Source organism: Xyrauchen texanus, chromosome 28 (assembly GCF_025860055.1).
Source record: "Xyrauchen texanus isolate HMW12.3.18 chromosome 28, RBS_HiC_50CHRs, whole genome shotgun sequence".
Lineage (NCBI taxonomy): Eukaryota > Metazoa > Chordata > Actinopteri > Cypriniformes > Catostomidae > Xyrauchen > Xyrauchen texanus.
In genome coordinates, this window is record NC_068303.1 from 20,280,008 (window position 1) to 20,307,567 (window position 27,560).

The following is a 27,560-nucleotide window of genomic DNA, read 5'->3' on the forward strand; positions in this document are numbered from 1 at the left end:
TTATGTATGTTTATTCATAAGTTAATCAGTTGACAAGAACTGTCTACTATACACATGTAAACATAGAAAACAAAGGGGTTGGATAGCAAGTGTTTGGTGTAGTGTGATATTAACACAGCCTATGTATCATGGCCATATCAACTTTTTTAAAAAACGATCTTCAATTTGACTGAATGATTTAGTCATGCTTTCATTGCCAGCTCATTTAAATTTCTCAATCATGTTTTAGAACAGACTCTCAAGTTTAACCTGCTAAAAAGTCTGCAATATAAAGATATAACAGTTGCCTTTTTACATTCAAAAAGTACAAAACTATGCAAAACGCAGACAATACAATGTAACATGGGCCACAACCACTGCAATACAATTGCTTTTAAGTCATTAAAAACATATAATTAGACAAATGACAGCTCTACTGACAGGCTTTTTTGGCATAATTTTACTTATAAAATAAATACACAAGTTCTTCCCTTTTAAAAGCCAAAGGAAGGATCGTCAGGACTGAGACAAGTCTGGTCCAACACAAGGTTTCTTTAAGATTTGCTACTCACAAGAATCTTCCAAAAATATTCATGTGATGTCTTGACAGTGCAAATGTGACAGGCCGCTCTCTCGAGGTATTATGGCCAGTATTATAAGCCATTGTTTTCTTTTGCACTTCAAGCCTGGCTAGTCCTTAAAGCTCACACTTCTGAAGAAATGGAAGATACATGGGGTTTACTTAAAACATATGTGCATATGATGCAATTAGGGCTGTCAGTCATTTACATTTGTACATTTATCAAATTTAACACAAATTGCATGTTGAAGAGTTAGTTCACCCAAACATAAAAATTCTCATAATTTACTCACCCATCATGCCATCCCAGATGTGTATGCTTTTTTTTATTCTGCTGAACACAAATTATCCAAAGCGACTTACAGAGCCCTTATTACAGGGACAATCCCCCCGGAGCAACCTGGAGTTAAGTGCCTTGCTCAAGGACACAATGGTGGTGCCTGTGGGGATCGAACCAGCGAACTTCTGATTACCAGTTTACCAGTTATGTGGCTTAGACCACTACACCACCACCACCACCTCCTACTGGGTAGAGCGAAATTTCAGAAGAAAAAGACTTAAATATTGATCTGTTTCTCACCCACACTTATCATATTGCTTCTGAAGATACAGATTAGACCACTGGAGTCTTATTGATTACTTTTATGCTGCCTTTATATTCTTTTTGGACCTTTAAAATTGCGGTACCCATTCACTTGCATTGTATGGACCTACACAGCTGAAATATTCTTCTAAAATCTTTGTGTTCAAAAGAAAGTCAAACATCTGGGATGGCATGAGGATAAGTAAATGATGTAAGATTTTTGAGAGAACTATCCCTTTAATATTTCCTAAAAAAGTCAATAAATCGAGATAATTCAACAATTTAATTGTGGCACATGAGCTAAACACTGAATAGATAAAAGTGGCTGTAGATGTTAACATAGTTTTATTTCCAGATCACTGAACATAAGCCTCATGTCCACAACAACCCATTCTATTATCAATTTTGTCAATGTCATGAGGGCCATTCACACAAGATGCGTTTGCATATTCCATTTGTGCTACTTTTTTAATTGTTGGTCTTCGTACGCATATCAGTGTGATATATTGTTTGTGTATAATATGTATCAGTTAAACCTAATTAAGTTGCAGTGAATGTTAATATGAGAGACTTACTTTTCTGGTGTCTTATCTATGGAGCGCTCTGGAATGCGAAGGATGGAGCGCTCAGGAGAAATGGGCCGAGGACTGTGCGAGGCACTGAGAGGGGAGGAGCTACGCAAAGAGGAGAAAGACAAGCCTTGTCTGCGCATTTCCTGCACTGCTCTTTCCCTAACAGAGAAAAACAGAGCCTCACATTGACAAACATGTAACACTTCACTGCTACGATGGATCATTTAAAGGTATAGTTCACCCAAAAATGAACAATCTGTCTTTTAATCACCCAATGTTGTTCAAAGCCTGTATGACTTTCCAAAGGAGATCTTAGGCAAAGTGTGAGGGACTGACAGCCTCAACCAAAATTCCATACAATGACAGTGAACATCTTTTGTGTTTCACGGAAAGTCACATTGGTAAAACACTGCAAGGTTGAATAAATGATGACAATTTGGGGTGAACTATCCCTTTAAAATGACATTTATGTTGCTTGTAAATCATCATTGGCAGCAGCCCAAATGGACATTTTGTTCATGATTAAGTGTGTTTGGTCACTCAGAATCTCACCTTTCAAAGCGCTCAGAGGTAAGCTGTCTCTTGAGGACATCCATTTCTGTCTGTAGTTGAGACACCTTTCCACGCAACTGAGAAACCTCTCTAGCATGACTAGCTCTAAAGATTAAAAAACAGTCACACTGTATTTACAGACTTTTCAAAGACCTTGAAAGAAACACATACAGTATATTGTTAGATACAGAATCTATGGTTTTTTAACTGTGCTGGAGTGCATTAAGATGTCTTTATTTGATGGATGTCTGTTTGTTCCACACACTGTTATCAGTGATCACCACAGCAACTGCACACTTCCACTAGGCAACACAATTGAGTAACTGCTTGTTTGGAGGTAACCAACATTAAATTGAGTCTTTATGCACTCTTAAAGAGGACACAGTGCTCTGCGCAAGCCAAAACAACCACTTAAGCCATACTCAAAATGACAAATGTAAAATGTAGAAATGTATATTGTAAAGTACTATATAAACAATGTAAACAGATTTACAGCACACCCACAAATGGGCCACAGTAATGAAAATAAATAAAACTATCTTTGCATTCCATTCAGAATTTTCTTTTATACTATGCAATTCACCAAAGCATAATTTCCATTAAACAAGAGGTCAATTTTTTATGCTTGATCATCTGTGCTATATTGTAAGGCTCTATTGTCAGCTAAAAACAAACATGTAGTTTGCCGTTGCTAGTGCCATGCTCTTCCATTTGAGCTACAGGAACCCTTAAAGCAGGGGTGGGGAACCCTGCTCCTGGAGGGCCACTTTCCTGCAGAGTTTAGCTCCAACCCTAATCAAACACACCTGCCCTTACATTTTTTAAGTAATCAAGACCATGATTAGTTTCCTCAGGTTTGTCTGATTAGGGTTGGAGCTAAACCCTGCAGGACAGTGGCCCTGCAGGAGCAGGGTTCCCCACCCTTGCCTTAAAGTATCCCTGATATTTAAGTAATGTTAACCTTTAAACTCTTTGCATGTTTACTTATTAAAACAATATCACACGAGCAAGAGGCTGCAGGCCAAATGCTGCAGATAATCACAGCCGTGCTGATAGATGGACAATACAGTACAATTGCAAGTGTGATGTTGCTTTTATACAACAGTTCAATGTACAAGTAAATAAATAAGAAGGGAAAAACTAAGGACTGGTCCAAAAAAAAAAAAAATAATCACTCTTCTGTGATTAACTACATTCTTACGCCCCAGACTCAAGATCTGCCTTTGCTAGTCTGAAAGATGTGCCCAACCCGCCATTACTAATTCGAAAGCATCTCTTTAGAAATAGTAACAACAGCTTGGGCTGTTTATAATGAGCTATTGGAGAAACAAGGACGTGTTTGAGAATGAGAGAGTGACTGAGCATGTGATCACCTGCGTCTGTCAGTTTAACTCTATTCCTCAGCTGTAGTGTAGGGCTGGGCGACATGTAAAAAATATTTTATCGACAATCGCCTTAAAAATATATTGCGATATACCATTACACCTTGAACCTTCCTGCTGAGAGACGGTGAATTTTTTTGCATTATTGATTTTGCTTTTAAAATTGTATTCATTTATTGAAACATGCTAAAACATAAATAAAAGACATTTCTAAAATCAAATTCCACTTTAAACTAAACGAAAAAAGCAATAAAATAACAAAGTAATAAAAAAATATCTCATCTAACCACCTTATTTAAACATCTACCATCTCCAATGGATCCATTTGCTATCAGGCAAGTATTCGTCAACGACACCAGGTGGAAAATTACTAATGGCCTAATAAATTCCTGTGTGTTCCCGAAATAATGTTCCACATGACAGGCTCGTGCTGCATGCCTCTGGACAACAGCAAATCAGACACAAGCATTGACTTATTAAAATTATAATAAAGTGTGTTTCTTCAAGCATGTGTCTTTGTGACTAACAGCATTTCTTGTCACGTGTCACTCCGAGATGTCTTACAGGTCGCCCGCCTGTTGCGGGTAGATGTGCAAAATAACCAGAGCATGAAATACATTTGGACTAGGAGCTTGCAAACTCTACTCAGCCTTGTCACATTTTGCAGGTGCTAGTTTCACAATCTGGACTACTGTTTAATATATTTGGCGACATTCCAGATCCATGGTTTTGCAACTTCCCGATATAGTTGATCATCATCGGTCAATGAGTGTCACGATCTGCATCGGGATCTTTGTAAGACATCGTCGATATCTGATAATATTGTTCTATCGTCCAGCCCTACTGTAGTGTGATAGAAATCCGCTCCGATCATGGAGAGATGCCTGCCATACGTGCTATTGGAATTATCCTAAAAGTATTTAAATCACGCTTAAGTGTTTTGCTGTTAAATATGGAAGACACCAGTTTTTTTCTTGTATAATTCTATGGGAAATCTTATTTTCACACTAATACAGAAAGCATTCTCTACTCCATCATGTTGAAAGTTTGTCTTCTCCTAACTCTGAATCTTGTATCAGGTACCGACTATAGTTTGCGGCAGCAATGCTGAAGCTATAGTGTAATAGTAATCCGAGCGATCATAGAGTGATAGACAATTCCAGATGACTTTAAAAAAACTTCACGCAATGACTGACACAGTTTATCAACGTCAGCTCAACTCACAAGAGTCTTTTGTTGCCACCTGCTATATATATAGTTTATACATCAGAGAATGACCAGACTGGTTTAAGCTGACAGAAAGGCTACAATAACTCAGATAACCACTATGTAGAATTGAGTGAGCAGAACAGCATCTCAGAAACCACAACACGTCGAACCTTGAGGCGGATGGGCTACAACAGCAGAAGACCACATCGGCACATTATTAAGACCATAGTGTTCTAAATAAAGTGCACAGTGAATGTGTGTGATATATATATATATATATATATATATATATATATATATATATATATATATATATATATATATATATATATATATATATATTATAATACATTACACATTCAATTAATAATTGGACTATCATCAAAATCTGTTTGGGAATCCTTCCCTAGACTTACATCAATCTACTCGTTCTATTTTCTCTTACGTTTTACTGTCTGCAAGAGTTAAGCGGCCCTTCAGCACTTTGACTTCAGACTCTTTCTCGCTGGCACTCATGTGCGTCTGAAACTCCTTCTGCCGATTGGTGGAGAGCAGCGTCTCCAGATTGCGTACCGTGAGCCGCTCACTGGCCAGCTGTTTTTTCAGAAGCTCTGCCTCTGAGCGCACATCCTCCAGTTCACCTGTTAGCTGGGATTCAAGTTCATGGAGAGTTCAGGTTATTGTTTAGTGTTAGCAGATACAATATAAAAAAATATGAATGGGAGAAATCACAAGTTTGGAATGGAAGTCCTGCCTTAAGAGTCAATCGCCTTTCTGATAGAAAAAGCCATCACTTGTTTTCTTAATTTAGAACATTCATGCACATTAGCTGGACAAGCCTGAAAAATTTGTTGAGCTAAAAAAGCTAAATAATATGATACCAATTATTGCTAAATTCCAATGTTATTAAAACATAATAATTTTGACAAACAGTATGAGATTTCAGTCTTCTCCCATTCAAGGAGATAAAAGCTGAATGCCTAAATAGAAAATAGTGGCCCAAGGGACATTACCTAAATTGCAGGCGATTGGTGGACTGACTTGCCCTTCAAAAGGGACTTTGTGTTAGACTTACATTACATTTTCAAACCCTTGCTAGAGACAAGTGCTGTTGACTGGCAGGAAGGTGCATCTTACCCTCTCAAGTTCCATGCTCTTAGTTGTTAGTTGGCGAGCTGTGACCTCTTTACTGGAGTCTAGCTTAACACATAGTTCTCTGACAGAAGCCAGGTCTGCCAATACTGAGGCTTTATCAGCTCGAGCTGCCTGGATCTCCTCTTCCAAACGAGACATTGTTCGTGCCATTGAGGACACCTGAGCTTCATATGCCTGCAGAGCATTCAAGTGCTGAAAGAAAGGACAGGCAAGTTAAACAACAGCAGAGATATTTATTCTATTCCTCATGCCCATAGTCACTCGTACCTCCTGTATCTCTCTGTCCTGCAGTGAGACTCTCTCTCTAAGGTGTCTACGCTCTGTGTCTGATGAGAGCAGCTCCAGTCTGATGGAGTTATTCAGTCCCTCTGCCTGCTGCAATTTCAGCTCTCTGTCCTCCGTCTCAGAGTGAACGGATCGGAAACGCTCCAGAATTTCCCTGTTCTCTTGTTCCTATGAAAAATGTCAGCGTGAACAGAAATTGCTTTATATATTATACTATCATAGAAAGGGTTTTGCAGGCTAATGAGATAAGACATTTATTTTATGTTTTAGAATGGCTGGGGGTGGAGTCCCTCCCATACCTTGGCAGCCATCATGCTTTCTATTCGAGCCACCTCTGAGATGTATGAGTGAACTCTGAGCTTCAATTCGTCCTTTTCGTTCAGAGCTTCTTGCATTTCTTCATGCACTGCCTGAAGAAAAAGTCACAGAAATGTGAGAATTAGTGGACATTATTTCAACGAGTTATAAGGGTTGAAAAAAAAAATAAAAATATTCTGTCACAAACCACAATTCTTGAGTCATAAAAATTGTTTAGCTTAATATGCTTATACAATAATAGATAGATCAGAGAAGTTTCGTTTCTTTAATAATTTACATTTAGTCCTTTAAATAATTTACATTTACTCCAGCTATCAAAGCGGCACTTTTTCACTGTCAGACGTCAAATCCTCTGCTGTGGGTAATAGTACTGTTATCATACTATTTGTATAGCCACCTGTAACATTTTTACAGGTTTATTTGTGAGAAGTTGTGGAGAACATTTTTCAGGAGTCATTCTGCAGTTTCTGTCTGAAACCCCATAAATAGTGGCAGTAAAAAAAGGCTCATCATACTGTTGAATGCTGTGAACTACACGTTACACCCCCACAATATTTACTGCATAATCTAACAGCTATGGGCTTTTTGAATGCAGAGCCATGATCACTCTGTAACTCCAAGCACTCTGGTTACATTGAAGCACGTCATTCCACGTCCGGGATGTTCTTAAGCAGCATTGTGTCAATCTGCATTAGAGTCTTTCTTGTGATTTATGTGATAAAAGGTTATAGTTATTTAGTTGATTTTATATAGATATCAGTTAACCTGTTTATATAAATATATATGGAACTTTTAAGTAGTTTTTTTTTTCTTTTTCAAATTGTAATAGTAATTGTCCAATTTCTTTCCATAAGAGCAACATCTGAACATTATTCCAAACTTTTGGCTGCCAGTGTGTATAATATATATATATATACACACACACACACACACACACACACACACACAGTACTGTGCAAAAGTTTCAGGCACTGGTCAAAAATGTTGCATAGTGAGGATGTCTTCAAAAATAATGACATAAATAGTTTTCATTTATGACTAGATGTCATACAAAGACCAGTAAACATAAAAAAAAGCTAAAATAAATATTCAGTGTGACCACCTTTGCCTTTAAAACAGCAAAGCTTTTTGTGAAGCTTATGTGCCTAAGAATTTTGCACAGTACTGTGTATATTTATATATTTGCTCTAGGTTTTTCCTTTTCCATGTTTATATATATAAATGGAAGTGCAAAAGAAAAAATCTAGAGCAAATATATAAATATATATATTTATGTCCGAGTGGTGATGGTGTGAGACCATCAGTACTCATGGAGCGTCTCTCGTCCAATCATATTCGAGGAACGGAACTAACTGCTGTATGTAATATATATATATATATATATATATATATATATATATATATATATATATATATATATAAAAACATGCAAAAGAAAAAAATCTAGAGCAAATAGTTTTTCTAAAAATGTATGTCGCTTTGGATAAAAGCGTCTGCCAAATGAATAAATGTCAAATGTAAATTATTTGGAATCTAAATATTTAATCAGGGGGTCTGTGACAATTCCCACCCTAATGGTTAATGATGCTCAAAATAAATGTTGTGGACATTTAATAAACAAATGCTAAGTGAAATGCTAAGAGTAAGAGAGAGTCAGAAAAGGTGGAAAGAGAAAAATAAAAAGAACACCTATAGCAAGGGAGAGGTTAATTGGTGCAAATGTTTCTACCTGGTTTTCTCTGGTCATGGTGGCCAGATCGTCATGTAATCTGCGATTCTCTCTCAGCGCGACCTCTCTGTCTCGACTGATGTTTGAGAACTCCTCCTGTGATTGGTCTAGCTGTCTGCGCAGACTAGCTATTTCCCGCTCACGACTGCTCAATGCCACCTTCAGCTGACTGAAATATTACATACAAAACACTCAAGGCCTATTACACAGAATAAAACATGACATGATCTCATCATGATGATATCAATATACACCCATTCAAAACCACAGACACTTACTCCAGAGAGTTCTCCAAATCTGTGACAGTAACCCGGACTTCCGCCAAAGTCTTTTCCTGCAATCAAAACAAAATGTATAGAACTATTGAGAACTTAAAAATTTGGCTTACAGTACTAAAGACTCTGCATATAATATTACATGCTTATCAACAAATATGATAAGAAAAAACATTATAGCAAAAATGCTATATTCATAAAATACTTTAAATACAATCAGTGGTACATTATGTGTGACACAACAGTACCTTCCTGTGGATCTCCTGCTGAAGTAGCTCCATACTCTCAGTCTTCTGGTCGACTGCATCCTGCAGGGCGTCTTTCTCTTGGTCTAGAGATGCTATTGCACCCTGCAGAGCTGCTACTTCATCCTTCTGAGATGAACCATGTCTACTCAAATCACCTACACACACACACACACACACACACACACACACACACAAACTTGTTTTTATATCATTGTGGTGACTTTCCTAGACTTTCATGCATTTTATACAGATCTAACAATAATTTGTATCCCATAACACTCACAGAAACCTTTTTGAATTTTCAAACAAAACATTTAGTATGTTTAATAAGCCATTTCCCTCGTGGGGAAGGTAGGTGATCTCAGGTTTAACTATCCTTTTGGGGACATTTGGCACACACGCACGCACGCTAGAAGTGTCCTCATAAACAACATTTATAGCATAATACCTTTGTAATTACCAGTTTGTAACCTAAACAATTTCCTCATAAACCACCCAAACCCGTCCACCCACAGACACACACACAAAGATCAGAATCTTCTTTTTACATATTGAATTTTACAACTATAAATAAATAAATAAATAAATAAAATTAGGAAGAGAACACAGCAAAACACTGAGAAAAACGCACCAATTTTCTCCTCCAGTTTGTCAATCTGTTGGTGGGCTGCCTGCAGTTCAATAGTCTTCACTGATAATCTGTGCTGAATATCTGAGAGAGACTGCTCCATCTGCTCCTGCAGCAGCCTAAATACACACACACACACCAAATATCAAGCTGCTTTCAATTGGGTACAATTGCTGGCACATATTTAAGAAGAACAGCCTGATGCATCAGTAGCTGTGTCTCGTTTCGAAGGCTGTGCTCTGGAGCTTGCATTTGACAGCTGCATAAGTCACAGAGGCTCATTTCAGAAAAGCAAGGACACTCCGAATGAAGCCTTTGAATGTGACCTTCTTTCACAGGAATACAGAGGATGCAAAAGGTGTATCATTCATTGGCACCCTCAACCTTTATGCCGACTGAAACGTACATAATTTCCCTGAAAAAATTACTTGGATTTACCTGAAAATATGATGTTCAAAAACAAGTATGTTCTGTGTAATAACGAGTGAACAATATATAATATGTAAAATTATAATGATATATAATGTGAAATAAATTATTATAAAGTAAATATAAATGTACAGCTGCAAAATCTATTTTCATTTCTCTACATCATTAGAACTCTCCTAAAGTTTATCTCAACTATGATGCGTTCAGTTTTTGTTTGTCCCACGAAGGCCATCTTGTTTAAACAAAGCTAATTCTAAGTAGAGGACACTCGGTATACCGCTGCCTTCAGAGGACACGTCCTACTTAGCAACAGCCTTCATAATGAGACACCCAGTCTCTGAATAAATGCAAATAAAACAACAGGCACAAATGTCCACCTATACTAATGATGTACACATACACAATAGTTTGAGCCAGTATTCTAGCTCCCTTGGCGATAACTGTGAAAGATAAGGTGAGAAATCTCTGTCATAACTGATTTGGCACTAAACTTTGAGAATCTGATCAATTCTGTAGTTATAAACAGCTTTTACCAGCTCAGAATGATTCCTTGGCTAAAACCCTTGCTTAGTTTTAAAGATTTAGAGACAGTCGTTCATGCTTTTATTACCTCGAGACTAGACTATTGTAACTCTTTCTACGCAGGGGTGTGTCAACGGCAACTGTCCCGTCTGCAACTCCTGCAGAATGCTGTAGTCAGGCTACTGACTGGCACCAAAAAAAAGGGATTATACTACTTCATTGGCTTACGGTGTACTACAGAATTGATTTTAAGATTTTATTATTAGTTTTTAAACCACTACACAATCTTTCTCCTCAGTACATTAGTGATCTCCTAAGACACCACAAATCTTCTAGGCTACTGAGATCTTCAAACTGAATGATGTTGGCTGTCACTTGGTCCAAGCTAAAATCTAAGGGGGATCAAGCTTTTTTGGTAGTTGCCCCTAAACTATGGAATTATCTTACCCTTCATATTCGTTTGGCCCATCTGTTGAGGTCTTCAAGTCTCAATTGAAAATGTATCTCTTTTCGATTGCTTTTGAATCTAGGGAATCTTAAACTGGAGTTATATGCACATACACTGTCCTTTTTTTTAAATATATATTCTTTCCTGTTGAATTTATATTGTTCATATGTATGTTGTTTCCATCATTCTAAATCTCTTAACTGTTTCTAGCTTCTTGATTGTGAAGCACTTTGGGCAACAAAGTTGTTTTTAAATGTGCTTTTAAAAAATACATTGATTGATTGACAATACCTTAGTGCGCTGCTCTCGGCTCTTTGCTGTGCGGTCTCCTCTACATTCTGCACCAGCACTGCTGACTGAGCTTTCAGCTCTTTCTCAACAGCAACACGACTCTCCTTCAGCACAGCCACCTGAGTGCGCAGATCAGCCTTTTCTCTCTCCAGCTACACACACACACACACACACACACACACACACTAAACTCTCATCATAATAATTTTACAGGGCTACACAATTTATGTTCACTTAGACAGCTAGAAACAATTACCTCAGCCAAAACTAACTACCACACATACAGTGACAGTTCATACTAAAAAATATACAGTGCATTCAGAAAGTAATTTGTTATGCTGCAGCCTTATTCTAAAATGCTTTAAATAATTTTTTTCACATCAATCTACACTCCATATCCGATAATGACAAAGAAAAAAACAAATTTTTTATAACTTAGAAAATTTAATAAAAAGAAGAAAAAAAACTGAATATCAAATTGACATAAGTATTCAAACCCTTTGCTATGACACTTGAAATTTAGCTCAGGTGCATCCCATTTCTCAGGATCATCTTGAGATGTTTCTACACTTTGATGTGAGTCCACCTGTGTCAAATTCAATTGATTGGACATGATTTGGAAAGGCACACACCTGTCTATATAAGGTCTCACAGTTGAAAATGCAGATCAGAGCAAAAACCAAGCCATAAGTTCAAAGGAACAGCCCGCAGAGCTCAGAGACACAGTCGAGACACAGAGCTGGGGAAGGCTACTGAACAATTTCGGCTGCATTGAAGGTTCCCAAGAGCACAGTGGCCTCCATAATTCTAAAATGGAAAAAGTTTGGAACAACCAGGACACTTCCTAGAGGTGGCTGCCCAGCTAAACTGAGCAATCAGGGGAGAACGGCCTTGGCAAGAGAGGTGACCAAGAACCCAATAGCTGCTCCAGAGATCATGTGTGGAGATGGGAGAAACTTGCATAAGGACAACTACCACTGCAACACTCCACCAATCTGGACTTTATGGCAGAGTGGCAAGACAGAAGCCTCTCCTCAGTGCTTTCTCTCAGACTGTGAGAAACAAGATTCTCGAACGACTAACAGCCTAGGTAATTGCAACAATTAATAATCATAATATTCTGGGTTCAATAAATGTAAAGTTCAATCAACAGCATCTGTGGCATAATGTTGATTACCACAAAAATTATTTTTCTTCAATAAAAAAGCAGAAATCAAGGTTACAGTGAGGCACTTTCAATGGAAGTGATTGGGGCCAATTTTTGGAGGGTTTTAAGGGAGAAACATTTTTTAAATATTTTAAAGAAAGGAAGGGCAAGTCCAAATTAATTGTTGTGGTAATCAATATTGTGCAACAGATGCTGTCAAATGATCTTAAATTGTATTGAACCGGATATTTATTTAATAAAAATGATCAGAGTTGTACCTTCTGAATTGCGTTCTCCAGGTCAATAATTCTAAACTCCTCCTGTTCTCTGTCTGTTAAAGCTGTGGTCTGAGCAACCTAAGGGGGTTGGGGAGGAGAAAACATTGGCACAACTTTATTTGGTATAACTCCCTTTAACACATCCATACACATTGGCCTTCAAGTAGACTACAGTTTAGAAGTGTTTTGTGAAATTTCATACTCAAAATGCAGAAACTTGCTTGCACCTACTTAACATATATTTATGTTCTGCTGAAAGGTGCACTCAGTAACTTTGGTCTTTGTGTCATCTTGGACTTACACAGACACCTAGCAGCTTGGATGCAGTAGAATTTAAAATCAGTAGTTTTCAGGCGGAGTCATGTGGAGCCATGCAAGGATCGGACTTGTGAACAGCGAGCTCTGCGTACTTTACTAGTTTTGATGTATTTTATGACAAACGGGTGAGATTAGATTCTATCTGTTCCATGGCTGTTCTAGGGGACAGTATGTCAACGAATTCTAAATCCTCGGGCTCCGGAGACATTAAAAGACATTTACGTGCTCAAGCTAACACCCCTAAGCAGGTAGCAAGCCTGGGAGTCGATTTGGTCAAAGAGGTGCAGGAAGTGCGGTGGGGGATGCTGAACATGTCGGCAATGCTGACGAAGGTCGTTGCTGACTTGGAGGATCTTGCTGTTGTGTGTCGATTGATCACTGCCATGGAGGTGAAGTTCTCTAATGTGGTTAGAAGAGTGGGGGATGTCGAGAAACGGATCGATTACCTGGAATCATTGGAAAGGGAATTATCTGCTAATCCGCTAGCGACCAAGGTGGATTTGGAGCATGTCTGGGAGAAATTGGAGGACATGGGAAACCGTAGCTGCAGAATAATGTCAATATCGTTGGAATCCCCGAGGGAGCAGAGAGACAGGATACGGTGAAATTCCTGGATGGGCTCTTTCCGAATCTGCTCGACATAGCAGGCCATAAGCTGGAAATCGAGCCAGCTCACAGGGTTCCTGCTTGTCGATCCGCAGAGGGAGAGAGGCCCCGATCAATTCTGGCCAAATTTCTCAGATCATCCGATCAAGATCTTGTTTTGCGCAAGGCAAGGAGTAAAGGAAGGCTTTCTTGGCAGAACCACAGCATTTTCTTGTTCCAAGACTTTGCGAATTTGACAAGAGAGAAGCATAATCGATTCAGAAACTTTTAAACCAACGGAAGGTTGCTTTTGCACTGATATTCCCGGCCAAATTGAAATTAGATACTAAGGATGGCCGTAAAACATACACATACCCACAGCAAGCTATGTCCTTCATAAAGTCAACAGAGTGAGTGGGCCTTCTTGTACTCACGTTGCAGCTGAGTGGACCGGCTCACTGAACATTCGTTTGACTTTTTGAAGAATCTGCACCTTTTCTTTGTGCTGGTTCAGCCAAGCGGCTGGAGTATATTTTGTAGACTGTCACACCTTCAGGACAGTTTTATGGATGAAGCTACACGCTATATAGTTGGTGCTTTAATGTTTACATTTAGCAGAATCCTGAATTCCAACAAATGCTAAAGGCTGAAATCAATGTCTATATGGAGACCAACTAGTCCTCAGTATCCACTGTGGTCGTGGCTTTGGAAAGCATTTAAGGCGGTTCTTAGGGGCCGAATCATACGGTCCGCCACATTCATCAAAAAATCCAAAGCACAAGAACTCGTGGAATTGGAAGGGAATATTAAAAGTGCAGTGGCAGAAATGAAGCACGGAATGTCATCTAATGGCCAGAGAGAATTGACCCGATTGAACTACAGATATAATACTATTTTGTCACGGAAGGTGGAGTTTTGGCTGTTCAGAGCAAGACGGTCATACTTCGAGTCGGGTGACAATGCAGGGAAGCTTCTGGCTAGATATATAAAACAGAGAATCTTTTTCTACCATTCCCTCAGTGAATTCTGGTGGTGAAATATTTACCTCGCCCACTGATATTAATAATGCTTTTAAAGAATTCTATCTTGATCTTTATAGTTCCACATCTTCGTCTACTGAAGAGGATATTATAAACTTTGTGGAAGCATTAGAACTTCCTAAACTGTCGGCTGAGCAAACAAATTCTCTTGATTCGGAAATAACCTTGATGAGGTAGCTTGGTGAGGCAATTAAGGCCTTGCCGGCAAGGCTCCGGGCCCAGACAGCTTTGCCGCTGAATTATTTAGATCTTATGCTACAGAACTGGCTCCACATTTGTTAGAAGTTCATACAGAATCATTAAAGATCAGTCTGATTCATAAAAAGGACAAAGATCCAAGCAAGTCTAAGTGTTACTGTCCAATTTCCCTGATCCAGATTATTCCCAGATTTTACATTGATTATTTTGACTTTAAAATACTGTCAAAAATTCAATTCTTCAGGTATTTACAGCTGCGCCACCTGCTATGTACAATTTTTGGGTGTAGCATCTACCCCCCAGAGCGGCAGATGCTCTGGGAGTGGTGATTACTGCTTTAGGAAAGGTTAAATGATTAATTTAGCCCGTCTCCAGGAGAATATGCATTTATATTGTACTGCCTTTATCCACAACATATATCTGTTATAATTATTGCATAATAAATCAACTATTTTATTACCATTTGATTCTATTTTAATTAAATAATTATTTCCTGAATGAGAAAGATTTTAGTTATGATCTTATCATCATCCATGTTTTTATATGGTTTGTAAAAGTAACCATTGCATACAAAATATCTACCTCATGTAATCATTGAACTGAAACATTGAATTTCTTTATGACTCTACTGTCATATTAGATGACTATGTGCCTTATTAGGCCTTGTGTGTGTGCTCGTTGTCTTTCTCTGTGCTCTGTCCTTCTTTTCTGCAGATGGTGAGGATCTGAATTCCACCAATGTGAGGGAGACAGTCTCTAGTCCTGGGAAGCAGATAACGCATACCTGTTGCAATGTTTAACTCATTTCAGTGTTTAGATTGATTATGGCATATGTGAATTTGCCATAGCCAAAAACCTCATAGGATTTTAATAGCTCTCCTTGGTACCTTCTTGATGTGGAGAAAGAGGAGTAATCATAACTGATATCTATCCCATGACATCTGCACATGCATTCTGTGATGGGGACTTGATAAATGTTATGGCTAACTAATTATTGTTTGCACAAAGGCAGAAACATACCATATTTGTAAAGTGCTAAAAAGTGACCTATCAGAAGCTTACATTTACATTTATGCATTTGGCAGACGCTTTTATCCAAAGCGACTTACAGTGCAATTATTACAGGGACAATCCCCCCAGAGCAACCTGGAGTTAAGTGCCTTGCTCAAGGACACAATGGTGGTGGCCGTGGGGTTAGAACCAGCGACCATCTGATTAACAGCCCAGTACTTTAGCCACTACGCCACCACCACTCCACCACTTTTTGACACCTCTATTTCAATTTGCATTTGACTAATTGGTACTTTAATTAAATGGGTACTTTTTTCTCTCTCTTTTTTTCTTCTTCCCCTTCTGTCTTTCTGAACTACTGGATCCCACTAACTTGTGATGATTATTCGAACTGTAGAGAAAAATCAGATTAAAAAAAACGCTCTCTTAATTGAGTTTTTATTCCTCAATTTTCATATTGGGGACCCAGCTGTTTCCCCCAACAAGTTAAACTTAAGTTCTAAGAAAATGTAATGGAAATGTACACACCTTGAGTCTTTCTCTGAGCAAGTCTCTCTCTGCTGTGATTCTCTGGAGTTCAGCTACAGTCTGGTGACTGTCCTCTCTGATCCTGTGCTGAAGTTCAGAGGACTCAAGCTCTCTATGGACATGTCTCAGCTCTTCCTGAGCCTACACACAAATATATGCCAATAGAAAACAGCTATGAAAAGATTTGATTATCTCGAAGTATCTGTCTCAAAGTCATTCATCCATTGGATAGCGTCTAACCTGCTGGCATTGAGTGCTGAGCTGGTCTCTCTCTGCAGTCAGTAGTTTAACTCTAGTCTGGATGTCCTCCATGTGTTTCTCAAAGCCCAGCAGCACTGAATGCAGCTCATCCCTTTCCTTTAATGCACGTGAGAGATCTGTATCTCCATAATCTCTCTAGAAACAAAAAAACTTGATATTCAATACAGAAAATTTGTACTGGCTTACTGATCGGGGCGAAACAGTTCTGGTCTATTCCTCTCAAAAAGCTATAATATGAGGGTAAGAAATAATGGCAGAATTTTCATTTTTGGGTGAACTATTCCTTTAACAGAAGCAACTGTCAGATCTCACCTTCCCATGCAAGCTGCCTCTTCCTCTAGGACTCCTCCCTCTACCTGGGCTAGGGATGGGGCTTTTCTCTGCCCTGCCCCTTACCCTACGGTATCGCTCGACCTCCTGTCTGTAGTAATCCCTTTCCTCCTCTAAACTTTTCACAAAAGCATCCAGACGGGATGGAGAGTGATCTTTCCCACACATCCCATGCCTTGCACGCATTTGCTCCAATTCCAGAATCACCTCCTTATCTGAAACAAATACAATCCAACAATTAATAAGGCTTGAGTGACAGACCAGACTCAACATATTATGTAATCTGCATGCTATAACTCCAAACAAAGATATATTTTTAACATTTCATGATTGATTTAAATAAAAAGGTAGACTAAGAATTGTTTTGTTAACACTGAACTGACCGACACATTAGTTGTCTTGAATGAACACAGACACCTATTTTTGTTGATGCAGCATATTTCAAAAGCAATAGCACTCCATTGCTGACACCAATCAACCATGATTAATTTATTCTGAAAGTATGAATTTGTCTGAAAACCAGGGCGTGCAGAGATAAATTGAGTATTATACAGATGGTTCTGATATCAACACCCATAAAGTGTCCCACTAAGTTAAAAAAAAAAACTTTAAGGCGACTGTTATGACTTGAGCCTTTATCTCATGTGACTCTAGATGATTTGATTAAATGTAGAATTAGGCTCCAGTTTTTTATATTAAACTTTATGTTTAACATGGAATATGCATTGGCTTACTTACTTATTGACAACTCTGTCCATTTGCAGGCACATACAACAAAGATAGTGTTACATCTTACCAGCCTGTGTCATTCTTTCTACTTTGTCCTGAAGCCTCTTCTTCTCTTCCTCCAAAAAGTTCATGAGGCCCTCCATTTTCTCATTCTGTTCTTGAAGCTCAAGCAGCTGATTCCTCAGATGGTCTTTCTCATGGTCTCCCTCTGCCATATCCTGTAACAAATCATCACACATTTTACACTATTTACTGACAATCTAAACAGCAAATTAAGTTGCATAAAGCTCTAGAATAGAGCCTAATGTACGGTAACAAAGCATTACCACTATCAAAGCACTGTTAGCATTAGTAATTAATAATGAAAACATTAGAAAGGCTAACAGTCATAAACATTTTTGCAACAGGATCAACAAAGTATTTCCTAAACCCAGAAACCTTGTAATAGGACTTTTAATCTATTTATAAAAAGATAGTGATGTATATCTAATGTATATTAACCTCAAATCCAGGAGCTTTATTAAAACCCCTTAAACTCTGGTGCATTTTTGGGCTGCCGCCCGCAATTTTTCTCTCTCAATTTTAAAAGCTCAACATTCAAACATACTGTGGACTAATTGAATAAAAATAAAATGTCAAATTTTTCAGAGAACCACCCAAATAAATAAATAAACAAAGACTCAAATAATTCCTGAATAATACTGTGTTTTTATATTCTTATGATAAACAAAAAATATGTTTTTTTCATTGTCCTAACTTTGTAAAATATGTAATTCTGGTTTTGTTTACTCTACCTTACTTTGAAAAGTCTCATATTATTTCACTAGTTGGCAGAAAGCACTAGAAAAAAGCACTAGATGTGTTCATCCACAGACATCAAGTCTAATTCTTAGTTCAACCCCCACATTTGTTGTTTTATTGAATACTTTAGCCTCTGAGTGAACTTGACAGGTGTCATTAGAAAGCTGAAATCCTCCCCTTTGCGATAATAAAACATTTACATAATTAACATTTTATAATCAATAGTCAAAAACATATTTTCTGATTATTTGTTGTGCATGCTTTTCTTCTGGATGGCATATTTTATTCTGGACATCTAAGATATAACATTGGATTATTCAGCCAAGAAAGCTCACAGAAAAGTAAACAATAGTTCTAAGTAAGTAAACATAGTAAACAACAACAAGTTAAAAGCAGATATAAAGTTTTTAGATATTTGGGGCATTCAGCAGCAGTTACTGGAGCAAAATATTAATGTCTGCATTTGATGACTTACAGAAATCATATTTCACATTGAGATTCTTTTGAGAACAAAATAAATCTTTCAAGAGAACAAAACAAAATGCAAAACTATACAGTTACATCCCCGAGAGCTTTGATATATGACTTGTCTATTTATGTGCTATGTGAAGGACTTCTATTTTTATATAAATATTTATACCCCATTAACTCTGGGGCACATATTTTCAATGAAACTGCAAATGTTTTGAGGCATAATTTTGTTATTTTTAGTAACAAATGCAGAAGTGATGGTTATCTCTGAAAAGTTCAGATTCTAAGCTTTCAAAAGATTTTAAAATTTTAACTGAGACATTTCTCGTGATATATCCATGTCATGTTAGGACAGACAGGATAAATGTGCTGTTCTAAACCAGATGGTTAATTTAACACATCATTTCACAAGCTCTTGTGTGGACAGCAGTGCATGGACCTATAAACATACCCGCCTTAATTTAGAGATGACCTCCTCCAGGTTCTCTATCTCCTGCTGTTGACGCTGAATCTCTTTCTGTGAGCGACAGAGCGAGTGTAAAATTAAAACTAATTACTCAAATAAAATATTGAAAAAAACCATTTAAAATAGTTTCTCAATTCAGTTTGGTGACTATAGTGGTGCAGAATTTACACATTTGAGCAAGTATAGAGGCCCTTTGCGATCACCTTGGCCTCTTGCAGCTCTGTGTCAGCAGTCTCAAGAACCATCTCTTTATCTTTTTCCAGCTGCTGTGCGAGTTGGTCTATCTGAGTGAGTTCCTGACATAGCTCTTGATTTCGAGCACTCAGGTCAGCCACCTCACTGGACACTGTCTTCTTTCTCTGCTGCAGTCCTTCAATTTTCTGTTCCAGGGATCTGTTTGTCTCCTGCAGATACTCTATCTGAAAGAGGGAATGCATTGACTATTACAAGGGGTTTTCAGTTAGTGTCTACCTGTAGATCAACACCTGCAAACATAGGGGAGTAAACAGCAAGAAGTGATAGACATCAGTGTGAACTCCTAATACTGGGGCTATGTGCTTTGTCAAGTGGTTGCAGTAGGGATGCTGTGATATTAATATTTTTGGCTGATACCAATAATAAAAAAAAAAACTATTGGCTGATACAGATATTTTGCAACTTAAATAATTTTGTCATCAGATCATTGTTTTGCTCAGAAATTGTGTTTTAAAATTTACAAAAGGTACAAAAGCTTTTTATTGTTCTAAAAATAAATAATTTTCATTGAATATGGATTGCATCTGTTGAACACATGACAGGCCAAAATTTTAAAGAGAGCCATAATAAAAGATAAAAAAAATCTAATATCTAAAACTAAATATCAAAGCATGATGATTGCTGTGAAAAAAATATTTTGTACTCAATACTGAACGAAACAACAAAAACTCACATTTCACATGTTTTTACTGTATATAATAGAATGTAACAAATTCATATTATGCAAATGTTGGGCAAAGCAAGTTAGTTAACAAAGCAAAAAAACATAATGGATAATGACATATACACTGCTAGAGGGTGCCGCTTGCACAATACTGACAGAAGTGCTGACTGAATCACTGAATGCAGTCTATTTTTAATCTTTCAAGATTTAGTAATTGCGCAAGACCATATTTTGATTTCAACCTTAACTCAAATCAATGGTGGCCTTATTGTATACCATACCAATGTCAACATTTGCTGGTTTCAAAGCATTTTGGATGGTCATGAATAGGTAAGTGCTGCTTTCACAACTGTAACAAAATTTCTCTCATTAATGTGAGAACGAGAATTATTACAATTTTATATTACATGTTTTTAGGATTGCCAACCCTTCTACAGTCTGTGGCTATCATTATATCTGGATAGTGCATTTTAATTCACAGTTTTAAAAAAGTGTGATGATAATTAGTTATAATTAAACAATTTTTTAATATCGCTGTTTTCATGCTTAAACTGATTTGCTGATGGTTTAAATTTGGTCAATAAAGGATGATAAATATCCACGGGCGCATCCATTGTTGGCCATAGATGTGGCTGTCTTGTCGGCACTTCTCACTAGGGCTGAGTATCGTTAAAAACAAATTTGATACTGATATCTTGACTTCGATACCGGTTCCTAAACTATACTTTTTATGATACCAATTTTATGAAATCCGTTTTTAACAAGATTACAAAATTTTTTCAGTTTGTTTACTTTTTTTTTACAGACTCAAAGACTCATCTCCTGAGCCTTCTTGCCTCCTCATGCCAGGGTCGGCAGAGACTAAAACATTAATGTGAAAAATAAAAAAAATAAGCTAAACTGTTAATTCAGCCAACCCTTTTGATCTTTTCCACATCTTTTACATCTATGGGTGTTGGGACGCATACATACTACAGCCTCACGTGTGAGCCGTGTCTCTGGGCGTAACTAGCGTAAACTAGTGTTTTTCCTTGATGCCTAAACACAGCCAATCATCAGAACTTTTAGAATTGTGCACATCTAGCATGCTATATGCTGATCACTGACATTGACGAGATTAACCCCTTAGGTATCTAAATTTGGTACCGAAAGACATTTTTTGATACTCGATAGTTTTTCTTTGCAATTCTTCCCATAAGGCCTGCACCCCTGATTCTTCTCTTTACTATTGTACATGAAACTGGTGTTGAGCAGGTAGAATTCTGATGAGTTTCTAGAGAAAGCAGTTACTTTTTTGCCATTTTTTATCTAATATTGACCTTAAGACATGCCAGTCTTTAGCATACTGTGGCAACTCAAAAACAAACACAATGTTAAGCTTCATTTAAAGAACCAAATTGCTTTCAGCAGTGTTTGATATAATGGCAAGTGATTTTCTAGTACCAAATTAGCAATTTAGCATGATTACTCAAGGATAAGGTATTGGAGGGCTGGTGGAAATGGGACCTGTCTAGTTTTGATCAAAAATGACTTTTTTCAAATAGTGATGGTGCTGTTTTTACATCAGTAATATCCTGACTATACTTTGTGATCAGTTGAATGCCACTGTTGAATTAACTTACCAATTTTCAAAATCTGTACATTATTCCAAACTTTTGGCCACCTGTGTAATTATAGTTAAGTGGAATATCCAGTATACCTGTAGGTTCAGATGAGCAATAAGCTTTTCATTGCTGTTGTTCTGTGCCTCTAGAGAGATGACATCATTGGGTCGACCTCCATCCAGAGCTCTATTCAGACGCTCAATCTCTTTATCTCGCTCTCCTACCTGTCCACAAAGCAAAGTGCAAATTTATAAGAGTGCATGTGAAACATTGATACACGTAAATACGGGCTCTATGCAGCTAATCTAACAATTATTCGAATAATGAATTGACTATTTGGCCGATTATTGCAATAAGACGCTGACTTCCACCCCTGGAGTTGCAAGTTCGAATCCAAGGTGTGTTGAGTGACTCCCCTAAGCAACCAAATTGGCCTGGTTGCTAGTGAGGGTAGAGTCACATGGGATAACCTCCCCGTGATCGCTATAATGTGGTTCTCGCTCTCGGTGGGGCGTGTAGTGAGTTGTGCGTGGATGCCGCGGACAATAGCATGAAGCCTCCACATGCACTACGTCTCTGCGGTAATGTGCTCTACAAGCCACATGATAAGATGCGTGGATTGACGGTCTCAGATGCAACTGAGATTCATCCTCCACCACCCAGATTAAGGCGAGTCACTACATCAACACGAGGACCTAGAACGCATTGGGAATTTGGCATTCCAAATTGGGGAGAAAAATTAAAATAAAAAATCTCTTAACCGACAATTCAGCTTGTGCTTTGTGTTAAAATGTTGTATTAAATTGTTTTTTATTTTATTTCAATACATTTTTCAGCCCCTGTTTCAGTCCTAATTCAAGCATTTCAAGGACCAAGTCTATTTTCAGACTTTCTAATCCTTGAATCTATGTGTCTGAAATTCAATTACTTTCAAGGAGTGTGGGAACCCTGATTTAGAAATTTAAGTGTGTGCTTTCACCTGAGTGTTGAGATGTTTGATTCCTGCTTGTGCTCTCTCCAGGTCAAGTTTCAGTTGTGCCACCTCCTTTTGAAGCTCCTGGATCCTAACACAAAGATTAATAGCATTTTTCTTAATCACAAGATGTTTTTTTTTATATAACTAACAACTATTATAAGCCTTTAACTATAATGTTAATCTACGAAATTGGTTCTCAACTTGTTTACCAGACTGTGCACGACATCCACTGGCAACCCAACACAGTACCAAAAACTGTTCATTGTACAAAGTTGAATTTGATTGTTTTTAGACAAATTATTTTTACTTCTTAATCCTCGTTGCAAATTAACCCAGAATTAATGTAGTCTGGACTGTATTTTCTTTTACCTTCTGTAGTATTGGACATGGTTGATAAGACTTATTATTCTATATTAACACAATGTATGTTTATATTGTAAGTTTGCAGTGGTATTATATTATTTGCATTTAGCATTGTTTTTCCAAGCTGTTCATGACCCTACCAAAACAACCTGGGACCCATTTTTGGGGGTACAACACACTAGTTGAGAACCGCTGATTATGGTATGTTTGCTCCTTCACACCTGTCATCAGCCACCTGAAGAAGGTCAGCGATGTAGGGATCATCTGGCTGTACCACAGATGGAGGGGTGGGGCCACAGGAGGGTGGGAGGAGTTCATCAATCTGCATCCGCTGGCGTCTGAATGGAATTGATCGCTTCTTTCCACCTAATCACATTTGTTGTGTTAGTTATTGACCATAAAATGTCTTAATAGCAACATAAACAGTCTGTACTTAGGTCAATATCATAGCTGCGATATTAGATAAAACAAGTCAACAAACCTGGTGTCTGAACAACAGCTTGCATGTTCTTCTCCTGGAGCTGTAGGATACGTGCAGTCTTGGCTTTGCTGTCTTTCTCAAGGGACTGAACTTTGTGCACATACTGATTATTGAGGAATTTCAGATCTGAGGTTTCATGGTCTAGTTTCCTGATGTATGCCTTCAACTCTGTTAATAGAAGCATGGTGGTTATTGTTATAATTTCCTTTAGAAAGTTCAAATCTATTTGTAGGCTATATGATTTGATGCATTATACCCAAACACTACCTCTGCTGATCTGATCCTTCTCCTCTCTCAGTTTTAGTAGCCCAAGGTGTAGCTCATTGTTTTCTCTGACAAGACGGCCATTTTCAGCTTTATAAGGCTCCAGAACAGCATCCACATTCCGACTTTCCTTTTCCGTCTTTCCTGCAGCTAGCTTGGCATTCCTGAGACTCTCTGTGGTGTGGACCAGGTCACTGAGGTATTAAATGAAAACAGTTTATGCAAATATTGTAAACCTTGCCAATCTCCTCAAATAATTTCACCAATGAGTTTCAATGAATTTTCCAGCAATTTGTAATAACTGCAATTTCATAGAGATTGTATTCACATGAGGTATTTTAAAGCTGAGCATAACTAGAACAACTTAAATTAACCCTTGTGTTGTGTTTGTGTGCTAACACCTTTTGTGTTCTCGGTCAGGAAATGACCGGCCCAATAAATTGTTAATAAATCTATCATAATGCATATATTATCCCAAGATATTGCATTAGATCTTTATGTCAACATATTTAGTAATGACAGGTTGTGTATTTATTAAATAATAATTATATGTATATATATATATATATATATATATATATATATATATATATATATATATATACACACACACACACACACACACACACAACCGGTCAAAGGTTTTGAAACACTTGACTGAAATGTTTTTCATGATCTTAAAAAATCTTTTGATCTGAAGTGTATGCTTAAATGTTTGAAATTAGTTTTGTAGACAAAAATATAATTGTACCACCATATTAATTTATTTCATTATAAAAAAAACATTTTTGAAACTGATGACTTTGACCAAATAATAAAGAAAAGCAGCCAATAAGTGCCCAGCATAGATGGGAACTCATTCAATACTGTTTAAAAAGCATCCCAAGGTAATTCTCAAGAGTGGGTTCTGAAAATGTCAAGAGTACATGTCTGCAAATTCTAGGCAAAGGGTGACTACTTTGAAGATGCTAAAATATAACACAGTTTTGATTTATTTTGGATTTTTTTTGTGACAACATAAATCCCATAGTTCTATTTATGAATTCCATAGTTTTTATGACTTTACTATTATTCTAAAATGTATGTATGTATGTATGTATATATATATATATATATATATATATATATATATATAGATATAGATATAGATAGATAAATAGATAGAGAGAAAGATTAATTGAACTGAGCTTATACCGGGCTAGTGGGGGGCACTCCCCGCAGAAAAAAACATTATAATAATGTAATAAATGAATGACCACTTGCTTGATCTAAAACAAATAGGTGTCATTTTAGAATCTGGACTTCACAATACATATAGCTGATCCTACCGATACTTAAATAATGCATTTTAATTTGCTGAAAAATAAGAACTGTTTTGTTCTCATAATTTGCCAATTTGTTATCACAGCAATTATAATCAGAGAACATGAGATAGCCATGCGTTATATATTGTTGGAAAAGTTTCCATTAGTTGAATGCAATGAGCAAATTTGTTTCACTCAGAGGCCAAACTGCAGTGAGTAGTAGTGTATAAAATTCCCACTGAGACAAATAAACATAATAAACAGGAGTGTCTTTTTGTCAAGTTTTTCCTTATTACATTCTGAAACATACATAAAACAAAGACAATGACATGTAACTTACAGCAGACTATCCCTATTCAAGCAAGCCCAAACACAACATAATATGAGAAGTAGATCTTGAAATATTCCTCAAAGAGTATACATGAAATTTGGAAATATGATGCACAAAAGGGCACTCAATACACATTGTGTGTGTGTGACTGTGTGCGCATGCACGTGGATGAGGACTTTGTGTGTGCAAACACACTTCCACATATGTGCTCATAGGATGCTCCTGAACAATAAACATTTCTATATTTTTAATGGCTGGTCACTTTAGACTGGGATCAACACAGGTGAAATAAAATCAATAAAATATTATGAAAATGATCAACAACAAAAAAATTAATTGTCTTCTGATGCCCTGTGTGAACAAAGTCATGGCATTTTATTCCAACTGGATGAAATAAAGTAGTTTTCAGGAAAAAAAAAGAAAAAAAGTTTTTTATTCCTTGTGGGAATAATTTGATTTTGTCAGTTCAAGTTTCATATAATACGAATATGATGTTTCATTGTGATGCACACTAGTTCCAGCAACTATATAAAGAGAAAACATTAAAGCACCTAGGCATATAATACACAAACTACACAATGATCACTGTAAAACATTATAGATATTAGCGTCACTTTATTTTGTTTTTTTGTTAATGCATTATTTCCTGTAAAGTTGTTATTCGATGTGTGTTGTGAAAAGCGCTATACAAATACAAATGAAATGACTAGACTATGAATAACACTTGTTAATTAATGTAGCACATTCATATCACGTAATTTTCACCTGAACAGTTTCTCGACCAATGGCAGACATTCAATGGCCAGCGGCTGTCTGTAGCCCAGCTGATCCAAACGCTTCCGCAGATTGATGAACTTCCGCTCTGCACTGGTAGTCATTTTCAACACAAGTAACCACTCCGCTATATATGGATAACTATGAACATATGTCAACAACCGACATTCGTGAAAGATTTTACAAAGGCTGTATCAAATATTAAAACATTTAACGTTCTTGCTGGCTTTATACCACTCTCATTAAACAGAAATTGGTAGGTTTTTTTCCCAAATCCTAGTGAACTGCCAACCTAGTGAACGTTCGACTGCTGTCTATGCAGGCAGGCAGCTTTCTAGTATTTTAGACATAGCCATATAGTTTAAGCAAGCTATCTAAAATACATTCATAAAATAAAAATAATACTTACTCGGACGCTTGTGTTTGTTTGTCTACCGTCTCTAAGCAAACTTTCAGCCTGTCGTCAGAGGGCTGTTTACTGTATTTGCCTCAGTCTTCATTCTGCAATATTCACAATGCTAACTGTAGCAACTCGTCCAGAAGGATCTGTCGGGTTGTTGTGATTTTGGTTCTTCTCAGTGCTACCATAGTGTGAAACTGCCTTGAGGTTTGCTAATCATTGTGTCTAATGCACATTTCCTCTCCTCCCCTCCCCGCGATGGACGAACGGTCTTCCGGTGGCGGTACACTGTTTGAAAATGGCGCCGAAGTGAAAGAAAGACCAGTCCTGCTGAAACTCGAGTCAATGAAACAGCGCCATCTGCTGGACATTGGATGAAACACAGCAGCGTGAAACGGGGGATCTTTACAATAAGGTTCCATTCGTTAACGTTAGTTAATGCATTAAGTATCACGAAATAACAACGGACCATATATTTTTTACAGCATTTATAAATCTTTATTAATTTTAGATAATAAAAATACAATTGCCTTTTGTTAGTTCACGTTAGTTCATAGTGCAACTAACTAACCAACGTTAACAAATACAACTTTTGATTTAAAGAATGTATTACTATATGTTGAAATTAGCACTAAATAAGATGAATAAATGCTGTAAAAGTATTGTTCATTGTTAGGTCTTGTTAACAAATGAAACCTTCTTGTAAAGTGTTACCAATATTTGTTTAATAGCATTTTCTCCCCCACAAAATAATTGTTTTCAAATTGTATCATTATTTTAAAAAGGATTAAGTGTA

At 37.2% G+C, this 27,560-nt stretch overlaps 1 protein-coding gene across 1 annotated transcript; it reads right to left on the reverse strand.

The window, feature by feature from the left end:
- cep135 (centrosomal protein 135) lies at positions 1-27,040 on the reverse strand. The gene is made up of 26 exons (XM_052095337.1): positions 26,774-27,040; positions 26,356-26,505; positions 23,959-24,149; positions 23,692-23,859; positions 23,432-23,576; positions 22,851-22,935; positions 21,967-22,095; positions 19,552-19,767; positions 19,334-19,399; positions 17,678-17,828; positions 16,864-17,096; positions 16,531-16,686; positions 16,291-16,431; positions 12,611-12,688; positions 11,186-11,337; positions 9,499-9,614; positions 8,868-9,022; positions 8,623-8,678; positions 8,345-8,513; positions 6,597-6,707; positions 6,280-6,465; positions 5,995-6,204; positions 5,303-5,505; positions 2,267-2,371; positions 1,718-1,873; positions 1-691 (listed from the first exon to the last, which is right to left on the reverse strand). Exons 2-26 carry the CDS (start codon positions 26,466-26,468, stop codon positions 670-672), a joined length of 3,513 nt encoding a protein of 1,170 aa, XP_051951297.1. The 5' UTR covers positions 26,469-26,505; positions 26,774-27,040; the 3' UTR covers positions 1-669.
- Positions 27,041-27,560: the final 520 nt, after the last annotated feature.

What these genes read in the sequence shown, in the direction of transcription:
- cep135 (XM_052095337.1), bottom strand. Translation starts at nt 26,468, where the DNA reads ATGACTACCAGTGCAGAGCGGAAGTTCATCAATCTGCGGAAGCGTTTG. An exon ending in TCATCTCTAAATTAAGGCGG is followed by an intron (nt 17,829 to 19,333) that starts GTATGTTTATAG and finishes GATTTGTTACAG; the next exon opens with GATATGGCAGAGGGAGACCA. An exon ending in ATAGATAAGACACCAGAAAA is followed by an intron (nt 692 to 1,717) that starts GTAAGTCTCTCA and finishes CCATTTCTTCAG; the next exon opens with AAGTGTGAGCTTTAAGGACT.